This window comes from Rana temporaria, chromosome 1 (genome assembly GCF_905171775.1).
Source record: "Rana temporaria chromosome 1, aRanTem1.1, whole genome shotgun sequence".
In the NCBI taxonomy this organism is placed as follows: Eukaryota; Metazoa; Chordata; class Amphibia; order Anura; family Ranidae; genus Rana; species Rana temporaria.
The window spans coordinates 451,086,816-451,099,745 of NC_053489.1; the positions used below are offsets into that span (position 1 = coordinate 451,086,816).

Here is a 12,930-nt window from a genome sequence, read left to right on the forward strand (position 1 = left end):
GCACTACTTTGTTCCTACTTCCGCCCATTGAATGTCATTGAAGTTGGATCGAAGTCAAATCCTTGTCCTAACCATCCAACTTGTGACATCTGACATGGTGATTACAGCAGCAGTAAAAGGACTTTTTCATGTCACACTGGGATAGTTTTGATTGGTCAGAGGACTAGTCAGACTGTCTTGAAGTCGGAGCAAAATCGTATCCTGTTCATTCAAGTCTGATGGAAGTAGGACCGATGTGGAACCGATGTCTCAGGGCAAAGTCGGATGACAGTCGTGTCGTACCACTGCGAACCCGCCCTTAGTAAATAAACCCCATAGAGTCCATTAGTAATGTTCTTAAAATGCACCCCGACAATGTGCTAATTTAATATACTTTGGGAAGAATACATTTATTCATCCAAAGAAGTCACCACACTCCAACATTTCTTGCTAAATCCGGGAAAGTATTATTGACAGCACATCAGTGTGGATTGTACATATAGAGCAATACGTTTTGGAGTGTTGTGACTTTGGATGAATACAAGTGTATGTGTATAGACCTATTTCTATTTGAGTGCATATTGTTTATTGACCTAGTTTTTCATTTTATGGGTTTATTTACACCACATGCATTGGGGCTGGTCAATACAATCCCAATGCATGGACAAGGCAAAGGCTTTCTCTGCTATTTTGTCAAATACCGATGTACTGCATTGGTGTGAGATTAAAAAAATGGGTCAGACAGCTCTTTATCGCACCGCAGTACGTGGTGACTCATTTCAGCACATTGTGACACACTGCAGTCTGCTTTTTCTAAATAAAAACGCACAATAAATAGCAGCGCACGCCTAATGCATCACAACACTCATTGCCAGCCTATAATACCGTATATCTGAGGATGTATGCTCTATGGTGTTAACGAGACCTTAAGGAACCTGTGATTTCTGCTCGTAACAGTGGGTGGTTTAAAGGCACAAGTCAGATAGTCCCCTTGAGGCAGTACAGGAACCTTTTCTAAAGTCAGAGCGACTTCCGTAGTGCTAATTAAAGCGGAGTTCCACTCAAAAGTGAAAGCTCCACTTGTTTGCTTCCCCCCCCCCTCAGGTGCCACATTTGGCACCTTTTTTTTTGGGGGGGGGGGTAGGTGCCTGTTTTTGACAGGTACCTGTCCCTACTTCCTGGAGACCTGGCTGCAGCGAGATGTGGCAAGGCCCCCCCAGTAGTTCGCGTCCCCCCCCATCCTTTCTGCTCCGCCGCTGGGCCAGTTAGAAAGCGCACTGTGCTATGCTCGGAAAGGGACAGCACCCAAGATCTGATCGGAAGGTCGGCTGGGGTGCTGACAACATGGGATCCCTGGACAGGTAAATGTCCTAATATTAAATGTCAGCAGGTACAGTATTTGTAGCTGCTGACTTAAAATTTTTGGAGGGGCGGGCTGGAGCTCCGCTTTAAGACAGTCATCATTGACTAACATGGGATTTCACATGTCACACGACTCAAGGCCTCACAAGTCCGATCTCAAGTCGTGGTAGTGTGAACCAAGTCTAAAACTGGTGAGTGGAACATCTGGTACAGATGTGCATGGCAGCCAATTGGCTTCTAACGTCAGCTTGTTCAATTAAAGGGTTTGTAAACCCTCATGTTTTTTCACTTTAAAGCGGGAGTTCACCCATTTCTAAAAAAAAAAATTTTCTTCCCCTAGATTCCTGCTCGTTCGGTCTAGGGGAATCGGCTATTTGTATTAAAATATGAGCAGTACTTACCCGTTTTCGAGATGCATCTTCTCCGTCGCTTCCGGGTATGGGTCTTCGGGAGCGGGCGTTCCTTCTTGATTGACATTCTTCCGAGAGGCTTCCGACGGTCGCATCCATCGCGTCACTCGTAGCCGAAAGAAGCCGAACGTCGGTGCGGCTCTATACTGCGCCTGCGCACCGACGTTCGGCTTCTTTCGGAAAATCGTGACGCGATGGATGCGACCGTCGGAAGCCTCTCGGAAGACTGTCAATCAAGAAGGAACGCCCATTCCCGAAGCCCATACCCGGAAGCGACGGAGAGGATGCATCTCGTAAACGGGTAAGTACTGCACATATTTTAAAATAAATAGCCGATTCCCCTAGTAAAAACGAGCAGGAAACTAAGGGGGAAAAGTGCCCTCTAAGGGTGAACCCCCGCTTTAATGCATATGGGGGGGGGGGGGGGTGAGGAAGTGATGTGACTCCTCGCCGCCTGTTTTAATGCCATTTTTTACGACAAACGTGCCACATCTACATGCATTGCAGGGCATTTGTGGTGCTTCTTTACTTGAATGTGTAGTGTACGGCTTACTGACCGGAAGTGGTGTGAACTTTGCCACTGACATGAAGTGAAGCATCGCTTCCACGGCCTGTAAACACCCCCATCTGCAGCCCATTGACGCTTAAGGGGGGGGGGGGGGCGGCAAAAATGTGACTCAACCAAACATTTTTGGCACACCCCCCCGCCGCACATCTGTGCCTAGGTTCACACTGATGCAATGCAGGAACCAGCGTGATTACAGCGCTGGTTCCTGCATTGTCCTCCCTTCTAGATTGTAAGCTCTAACGGGTAGGGCCCTCTGATCTAGGGCTGAAACAACTAATCAATTAATCGACAACTAATCGATTATGAAATGAATCGATTACAATTTTCATAATCGATTAATCGGCCAGTAACATAATGGGGTTAAAACTAAAATTAGCCCTTTATAGTACAAAAAAGCAAATCGCTACTGTAAATATTACTTTCACTGTCCCACAGTAAAAAAAATTAACCCCTTAGAGCCCATTCACACCTCCGCGACAAAACGCCCGACACCGGACGCTCGTGCCGCTGGAGGGGAGAATTCCCATTGCTGTCTATGGAAATGGTTCACATCTCAGACGCCGTACGCCTGTCGCCTGAAAAAAAGTCCCGGACCCTTTTTTTCAGGCGGCATTGGCATTCGGCCATACAAAGCAATGGGAAGGCTTTGTTAAAAAAAAAAAAAGTTACACACTCGCGGCAAAATACACCGCGTACGCGGCGTATCTTGTCGCGGAGGTGTGAATGCAGCCTAACTGTAGCGATTTGCTCTTTGTACTTTATTTTTGTTTTTCTAACCCCCATTATGTTACTAAACATCTCAGGCCTGGGGTCAGACCTCAGTTTTTTGGTGCTTTTTTGCAGAAACACACTACAGTTCATTTACATGTTTTCCTATGGGACACGTTCACATCCATGATTTTTTTTCAGCTGCTGCGTATTTGGAAAGGACAAGGACTTTTTAACGCAAACCGGTGCTATTTTTATTTTTTTTGGTTCAATATACTTCAATGGAGGAGCTGCAGAAAATCATGTAATGTGTTTTTGCGGAAATTTGTGTTTTGTAATCTGCCCAACAACAAATTGGCCCCAAAAAAATTTAAAATGCAAATTTTTTTTTTTTAAAGGCTATTTACCGATTAATCGATTTAATCGAAACAATAATCGACCAACTAATCGATTATGAAAATAATCGTTAGTTGCAGTCCTACTCTGATCCCTCCTGTATATTGTAACTATACTGTCTTCTCTGATGTTGTAAAGCGCTGCGCAAACTGATGTATAAACCCTGTATAATAATAATAATAATCTCTCCAGCAAGAAGTTCACACTGCCTTCTGCGAACCGCTGACATCGCATCTGATCGCAGTAGTGTGAACCGCGCACAAAACTATACGCTGTGCACATCTAAACGCAGCATTTTTTATGCCCGCGTGAATAAGCCTTTTAATTTTTTTTTAACCACTTAAGCCCCGGACCATTTTGTTGCTAAATGCCCAGGCCAGGCTCCCAAACAAAATTGGCGTCCTTTTTTCCCCACAAATAGAGCTGTCTTTTGGTGGTTTTTGATCACCTCTGCGGTTTTTCTTTTTTTGCGCTATAAACAAAAATAGAGCGACAATTTTGAAAAAAAATTATATTTTTTACTTTTTGCTATAATAAATATCCCCCAAAAACATATAAAAATATTTTTTTCCCTCAGTTTAGGCCGATACGTATTATTCTACCTATTTTTGGTAAAAAAAATTGCAATAAGTGTTTATCGATTGGTTTGCGCAAAATTTATAGCGTTTACAAAATAGGGGATAGTTTTTTTGCATTTTTATTAATTTTTTTTTTTTTACTACTATTGGCGGCGATCAGCGTTTTTTTTTTTCGTGACTGCGACATTATGGCGGACACTTCGGACAATTTTGACACATTTTTTGGACCATTGTCATTTTCACAGCAAAAAAATGCATTTAAATTGCATTCTTTATTGTGAAAATGACAGTTGCAGTTTGGGAGTTAACCACAGGGGGCGCTGTAGGAGTTAGGGTTCACCTAGTGTGTGTTTACAACTGTAGGGGGGTGTGGCTGTAGGACTGACGTCATCGATCGAGTCTCCCTATAAAAGGGATCACTCGATCGATGCCGCCGCCACAGTGAAGCACGGGGAAGCCGCGTTTACATACGGCTCTCCCCGTTCTTCAGCTCCGGGGAGCGATTGCGAGGGGGCGGCTAGAGACTAATAGCCGCACCGTCGTCCCGGATCGCTCCCCGCGGGAATCCGACCGTGGCACGCAGCGGAGGGGGTCCCGATCAGACCCCCGACCCGCTAGAAGGCGGGGACGTATATATACGCCCATCTGCCTGTACGTGCCATTCTGTGGACGTAAATAGGCGTGCGGCGGGCGTTAAGTGGTTAATCAACCGCAGTACAAGAATAATTTGGAGAAATTGGCCTAATGCATTGATTTCTTACAATATTTAGGACTTCTGTAACACCTTTTCCACGTTAGGATTTGTACAAATTATAATGGAGGGAAAAGGGGAAAGGACTGTCTCAAGGCCCCCCTTTTCCTTATGGGATTCATGGCAGGGGCAGTTTCAAGGCCATTTGGGGCTATTTTGAGCGGGAACATCAGGGATTGGTGGTTAGCAGCTGTTGCTATGGGTCAAAGCCAGGTTACTGGGGAGAATTTTGGATTTTAGGGATACCTGATAGGTCAGTCAGGGTCAGCTGGTGTTAGGCCTTTCCTGACCTTCTAGAATATTCCTATTTAAGGAGCTGGCTGAAGGGGTCCGGGGCCAGCCGTTCCTGAGGAGGACCGTTCCAGCAGAGCTAAGCCACCTACCCACCCTTGTCGCGGCATTAAACTATATGGATAAATCTCTTTGCAGGTGCAGAGGGGATAGTTGGTTGTTTTAAATTCATGGCTACTGCAGCTCGAGTCGTAGTGGCTGAGTTGTGTATTTTAGTGGAACAATGGTTGAATAAAGTACATTGGTGTTTTAAGTTAATTGATTATAATATATTAATCCAATAGTATGCCGCGGCCATTATTTTATCCAAAAAAAAAAAAAAAAATTATTATAGTAATATATTTGAGTATTATTCATTTAATAAAGTATGTATGTTTGTTGATTATTTAATTAAAAAAAATAAAATAAAAGCAGAGTTATATGGTTGTAGTGTCAAAGTTATTTGGTATGTCCAGGCATCCTGCCTATAATCCCATACAGAAATTGTGTTGTTGTTGTGGTTGTTATACAAGATTTATATAGCACCAACAGTTTACCCAGCGCTTTACAATGTATCGGAGGCACAGCACAATTACAGTACAATAATTGTATTTCCGCTAATCAACAGTAATCATTTTTGTAGAAGAAGAAATAACTATTTTAGAAATGAACAGAGAACAACAGATGGCTAAATGAGCCTGGAGATGAATAGGAAGGCGCCTATGATTTGTTTTTCTTTCTATGGTCTAGGTGAAAATAATTGCTTTAGCTGTATCACACGGATTAGTCTTCTGGGTGACGAGATCAATGACAAGAGCCTTATTGTGTTTGATCTGATATTCAGTTTGCTAGTCGAGTCTGAGGCAAGGTGGAGTCTGATCGGGGAGGGGATGGCTGTCACAGAGCATGCAATGGGGTTGGGTACTGAAGGACAGAAGATTTTAATTGCTTCTCCCTGCATCAGCAGCATTCTGGGACTTGCTTACGCTCCGAGCATCCCTGGTCACATGAGTGTGAATTTTCTCTTCTCTTCATTAGTCAGCCATTTTGGTCAACACCCTGCTTACTGCGCACAACCAATCCTACAAGATCACAAGTGCCTGGGCTGTGCAGACCTGCTTGCCCTCTTTGGATTCCCATACCTGCCTCTATATACCGGTCATTCACATCACAGCGGATGCCTGCTTTACATTTGTCACTGACTAACTGCCTGTGTGACTAGAACAAAGGAGAGCTTTATAATTTGGAGTTTTGTGGGGGTTTTTTTTTAGCAAGCAGCTTTGACGCATGACGATTGGCAGCAGAGCAGCAGGGGGGGCGGAAGAGGCAGACACAGGAATCCAAAGCAAGCCAAGGAGGAAGAGCATCTTTCCTGTATTGCAGAACTGAAAACAGTCCTACAGAACATTTTCTCTATTCCTTTCTTGCATGCGAACTGTGCAGCTTTCTCTGTAATTTCTCAAAATAATCTCTGGACTCTTCACGACGCCTTTTGATTATTTTATTCTTATTTCTGATATTTTCGAGTGGGTGTCTTACCACCTGAGCCAACATGACGGCTCTTACCCCTCAGGGCGACATGCCGACCCCCACCACGGACAAGATAACCCAGGCTGCAATGGAAACCATATACCTTTGCAAATTCCGCGTCTCTATGGACGGCGAATGGCTCTGCTTGCGTGAACTTGACGACATTTCGCTTACGCCAGACCCTGAACCTAATCCTGAAGGTATGGGCCAATTCGATACCATGACAACATCCCACAATCCCCTGCTGTATCATTCTTCTGATCAAAAACAAACCCGGGGTTAGTTGCAAATCAGTTGCTTTGTGCTAACGCTTAACGTTTATTAAAATCAGCCTGAAATTTTTAGTAATTGTAAAGCGCTGCGCAAGCTGTTGGCGCTATATAATCCTGTATTATAATAATTGCAATATTTTAATGTTGTGCAATGCAATTGTTTATTTAGCTACAATGATATTTACGTGTTTGCAGTTACTTAAGATACAAAATCCAATAATGATTATTCTCTATTGTTTTTAAGTTCTTTTATGACAAGTCGCCTCTTCCTAGATTAGTGAAGGTCATTAGTGCGTTGGCCTGCGCCGTTGTTTACATAGTCGTCATTGTGTAATGCACTAGGCATCGGTTCTGTTTTTATATGTTAGAATATCACTTGTATTTTCTGGAGCTATAATTCTGACTCGTTAACATCATAACGCTGATTCTTTAGCGACGCCGAAATGCTGTTTTTTTTTTTTCTGCCGTCAGCTTATAAGCGTTAATCTTCATATTACCTTTGTCATGGTTGTTGCAGTGAAATACGCCATATCATGAAGTAAGCCTTCCTTAGCAACCTGCTAGGCCTGCAGGATGGAGCTGAATTGTGTGACTGCTCTATCTGCATGCAGCAGTGAACTGGTTAAATGGTAATGCCTCCTCCCTTGTTATAGAGCTCATGTCATTCTGCCCAAATAGTTTGGAGACAAAAGACCCAGAGAGCTACGGTCTGCCTGTAAATCCCTGGTTTTATATTCACCTACTTCCTTGTGATCTGTACCCTTCTGTTATTCCCTTATGCCCCGTACACACCATCACTTTATGTGATGAAAAAAACGACGTTTTTAAAAACATCACTTTAATTGACCGTGTGTGGGGAAAAACGTTGTTTTATGTCTTGTAAAAAACGACCAAAAAAAATTGAAGCATGCTTCAATTTTATGTGTCGTTTTTCAAAACGTCATTTTTTATTTCACAGAAATTGACCGTGTGTAGCAAAAAACGTCGTTTAAAACGGCGTTTTTTCACCCGCGCATGCCCAGAAGCTACTTATGAAGCAAGCTTCAATGGAAAAAGTGGTGAGAACGTAACCTCGCTTTGCTAGAACATTGTGAGAAAAACGATGGTGTGTAGGCAACTTCGTCTTTGAAAATTGAAGTTTCAAAAACGTAATTTTTTACTTCACAGAAAATGTCGTTTTTTTTCATCACATAAAGTGATGGTGTGTACGGGGCATTAGATTCGTCATTGTTTGCATGTTCTTTTTTTTTTTTTTTTTACTGCAATGGCAGAGTAAGTACGAATGTTGATATCCATTTTCCTAACTTGGTGATACGAATGCTAAATGGTTATATGGGGAAAACAAAGTGAAAATATTTATTAGCCATAATACACCCCATGCAGCTCCTCCCCATGGTGTATGTAAAGTATGGGCTGCATTTACTGTAATCGGAAGTCTACATCGACAAAGTCATTGTGCTGGGCTTTTGCCAGATCTCAGACACACCCCTTTGTGCATGCATATGGCAAGAGTAGTCCATAGCATCTGTTGGGATTCTGACTAGCCCAACTGCGGGGGACCAAATGAGTGTTAAGTCTAGGGCAGTGGTCTTCAACCCTGTGCTCAGGGCCCACTAACAGGCCAGGTTTGCAAGATAACTGAAATACATTGCAGGGGATATCATTTTGCTGCTCAGTGATTGCAGTATTCTAGTCTGCATCTCCCTAAGGTAATACATAAAATCTGGCTTGTTAGGCCCCGTACACACGGTTGGACAAAACCGATGAGAATGGTCCGACGGACCGTTTTCATCGGTTCACCTCTGAAGTGGCCGTACAGCCTGATATGTGTACACACCGTCAGTCCAAAATCCGATCGGGTCAGAACGCAGTGACGTCAAACACACGACGTGCTGAATAAAACGAAGTTCAATGCTTCCAAGCATGCGTCGACTTGATTCTGAGCATGCACGGGTTTTGAACCGATGCTTTTCTGTACTAACCATCGGTTTGGTCCGATGGGGCAGCGGTCCATCAGTTCGGTTTTGAAGCATGTTTTAAAATTTTGGACCGAAGAAAAACAGACCGATGGCCTATACACACGGTCGGTTTGGTCCGATGAAAATGAACTTCGGTCCATTCTCATCGGACCAAACCGACCACGTGTACGGGGCCTTAGTGAGCCCTGAGGACAGGGTTGATGACCACTGGTCTAGGGTACGTACAGTCAATCCGGAAAGTCTTCACCTTCTTCACATTTTGTTATGTTGCAGCCTTATTCCAAAATGGATTCAATTCATTATTTCCCTCAAAATTCTACAAACCATACCAAATAATGACAACGTGAAAGAAGTTTGAAATCTTTGCAAATTTATAAAAAAAAAAAAAACTATCTAATTTAAATAATTATTCACAGCCTTTGCCACGAAACTCAAAATCGCGCTCATGTGCATCGTGTTCCCACTGATCATCCTTAAGATGTTTCTACAACTTGATTGGAGTCCACTTGTGGTAAATTCAGTTGATTGGACATGATTTGGAAAGGCACACACCTGTCTATGTAAGGTCCCACAGTTAACAGCGCATACCAGAGCACAAACCAATCCATGAAGTACATGGAATTGTCTGTAGACTTCCAAGACAGGATTATATCGAGACACAGATCTGAGGAAGGGTACATTAAACCTTTCTGCAGAAATAAGGGTCCCATTAAGGCACAGTGGTCTCCATCCATCAATGGAAGAAGTTTGCAATCACCAGCACTCTTACTTGAGCTGGCCGCCTGGCCAAACTGAGCAATCTGTGGAGAAGGGCCTCAGTCAGAGAGGTGACCAACAAACCGATGGTCACTCTGACAGAGCTCCAGCATTTTTCTGTGGAGAGAGGAGAACCTTCCAGAAGAACAACCTTCTCTGCAGCACTCTCCAATAAGGCCTGTATGGTAGAGTACCAAGAAGGAAGCCACTTCTCCGTAAAAGGCACATGACGGCCCTCCTGGAGTTTGCCAAAAGGCACCTTAAGGACTCTGTGACCATGAGAAACAAAATGCTCTGGTCTGATGAAACCAAGATTGAACTCTTTAGCCTGAATGGCAAGTATCATGTCTGGAGGAAACAAGGCTGATCACCTAGCCAATACCATCCCTACAGGGAAGCATTGTGGTGGCAGCATCATGCTGTTGGGATGCTTTTCGGTGGCAGGAACTGGTAGACTAGTCAGGATAGAGAGAAAGGTTAATGCAGAAATGTACAGATAGATCCTGAATGAAAACCTGCTCCAGAGCGCTCTGGACCTCAGACTGGGGTGAAGGTTCATCTTCCAACAGAACAACGACCCTAAGCACACAGCCAAGATAATAAAAGGAGTGGCTATGGGACAACTCTGTGAATGTCCTTAAGTGGCCCAGCTAGAGCCCAGACTTGAACCTGATTGAACATTTCTTGAGAGATCTGTAAATGGCTGTGCACCGACGCTCCCATCCAACCTGATGGAGCTTGAGAGGTCCTGAATAGGAGAAACTGCCCAAAAATGGGTGTACCTTTAGCAAAGGTGCTTCACCAAAGTTTTGAGCAAAAGCCGTGAATGCTTATGTACATGGGATTTGTTTTTAATAAATTTGCAAAGATTTCAAACAAACTTCCTCGCGCCCAGGGGAAAGAATGGAAGTGAGATGTGGACAGCCTGTAAAAGATAGCTGAACCCTTTACACTGCACATGGCACATCCCTGAACCCTGCACTTGGTATGTAATGCACCTCTGCGCTATGAACTCTGCACAAAGCGCACCCCTGAGCTCTGCGCTCTGTGCATAGGACACCCTTGAAACTGTACATAGCGAGTCCCTGAACTCCTCACTATGCATTCCTGGTATTTATTGCCCATTCAGTATCCTCCCGCTCCGCAATTTGGCCACACCTGCCATTCGATATGGTTTAGCGGGAGTGTGTGGTAAACTCCTGCACCTATTTTCTGAGAAAAAAAGCCTTGGACAAATTTTAGATAATCTTACGGATACAACCAGGCCCTTTGAGAGCAACCATAATGCTGTTTTGGCCCACGCTGAAATTGAGTTTGACACCCCTTGTTTAGGGGAAGGTAAAGGCACATTTACTTACCCGATCCTCCGCTCATGCTTTGGCAGTGGACGGTTTCTCGATGTCCTTGCATCTAAGGGCCCTATGTCGGCCTTGATGGCATTAGAGACATCCAACTGCCGGAGTGGAGGGCAGATGAGTCTGTGGGTACAGTCTAGCAGTGCAGAGGAAACAGAGCAGAGGATTGGGTAAGAAACTGTTTTACCTGGGCCCCCCTAGACATAAATGTGTCCTACTGCCTACAAACATGGGACATTCAAAAGGTGGAAGAAAGTTTTATTCTCTGATGAGAAAAATGTAACCTTGATGGTCCTGATGGTTTCCAACGTTACTGGCATGACAAGCAGACCTGAGCTGTTTTCTACGCGCCACAGTGGAGGAGGCGCTATAATGGTCTGGGGTGCTTTTTCCTTCAGTGGAACAATGAAGCTACAGGAAGTGCAGGGGCGTCAAATGGCCGCTGGCTATGTCCAGATGTTGCAGAGAGCATTCCCCATGACTGAGGGCCCTCGTCTGTGTGGTAACGACTGGGTTTTTCAACAGGACAACGCTACAGTACACAATGCCCGTAGGACAAGGGACTTCTTCCAGGAGAATAACATCACTCTTTTGGCCCATCCTGCGTGTTCCCCTGATCTAAATCCAATTGAGAACCTTTGGGGATGGATGGCAAGAGAAGTTTACAAAAATGGACAACAGTTCCAGACAGTAGATGGCCTTCATGCGGCTGTCTTCACCACTTGGAGAAATGTTCCCACTCACCTCATGGAAACGCTTGCATCAAGCATGCCGAAACAAATTTTTGAAGTGATCAACAATAGCGGCGGAGATACTCATTACCGAGTTCATGTTTGGAAGTTGGATTTCTGTTTTGGGGGGTCTAGGTTTTTTTTGGAGGTGTGGTCCTAAACTTTTGATCAGCTGAAAAACAGCCTGTTTCAGTTTAATCGTTATTTTCAATTAATTGAATGCTCAAAAAATGTTTTGTCTCACTCTCATTTCTTCTTGTTGCATGTTGAAGCTCTACTTGGAACCTTGTTAAGATCCAACAATGTAAAATATGATTTTTTTGCCATTTTTCAAGTGGTCTTAAACTTTTGATCAGGACTGTACCTCAATTGTGTGGATGGAGGAATGTGTACATTTTTTATTATTTTCATTTAGATGGCTGGCTGAACACTGTACCCAGTATAATATTTAAAACGGTTCTACAGGCAGAAGGTTTTTTACCTTAATTGTATTCTATGCATTAAGGTAAAACAACCTTCTGAGTGGAGTCCCCCCCAAACTTACTTGAGCCCCATCTCCAGTGATGTGCAGCAGAGCAGTGGCTCTCCCATGTCTCTCTCTCCTCATTGGCTCACACAGCAGTGAGTGCCATTGGCTGCTGCTGTCAATTACAGCCAGTATTTCAATGAGGAGAGAGATGGGGGTGGGGCTGCACCGTGCTCTGTGTGTGAATGCTGAATGTCCATTCACAGGAGCGTGGCTTGAGAACAAGCCTGCTTGAGTGCCCCCATAGCAAGAGGCTTGCTATTGGGGGAACTAAGCAGGAGGGGGGATCCAGGGCCGCCAGCGGGGGACATAAAAAGAAGAGGATCAGGGTTGCTCTGTGCAAAACATTACAAACATTACAAAGAGCAGGTAAGCGTGAACCCAGCCTTATTGTTTCGTTGAATTCACCTCCCAAGTGTCCAACAACCAGCACACCCAAAACTCAGGCAATCAACACAAAGCTTTTCCAGGTGCATATAGTAGCATTCAGTTCCTGCAAGTCCTGCACTTAAGCAAAACACACATTACAATTTTTAACCTTTCTACCTACTTTACACAGCTGAACTAAGTAGTTCTACGGTACATTAGCTGTATAATTCTACATATTCATACCATGTCCGAAACAGAACCTGTGAAACTTGTATGTCAATAACTGAAAAAAAATCTGAAATGCAGCAAAAGTCACCAAAGACCGTATCATGATTGATGGGCGACACTTTCTCAACAGCAAAATTATTTAAAATTGTTGACAAATTTTGA

At 43.9% G+C, this 12,930-nt stretch overlaps 1 protein-coding gene across 5 annotated transcripts in view; it reads left to right on the top strand.

The window, feature by feature from the left end:
* Nucleotides 1-12,930, top strand: part of RUFY3 (RUN and FYVE domain containing 3) — a 167,020-nt gene that overhangs the window by 47,546 nt on the left and 106,544 nt on the right. Inside the window, exon 1 of one of the 5 annotated variants that reach the window (XM_040327675.1) lies at nt 5,985-6,752. The exons of 2 other annotated variants lie outside the window; for them this stretch is intronic. In XM_040327675.1, coding sequence (XP_040183609.1) covers nt 6,575-6,752 — 178 coding nt within the window. In that variant the 5' untranslated portion in view covers nt 5,985-6,574. 2 more of the 5 variants (XM_040327678.1, XM_040327676.1) reach the window with 2 other exon arrangements.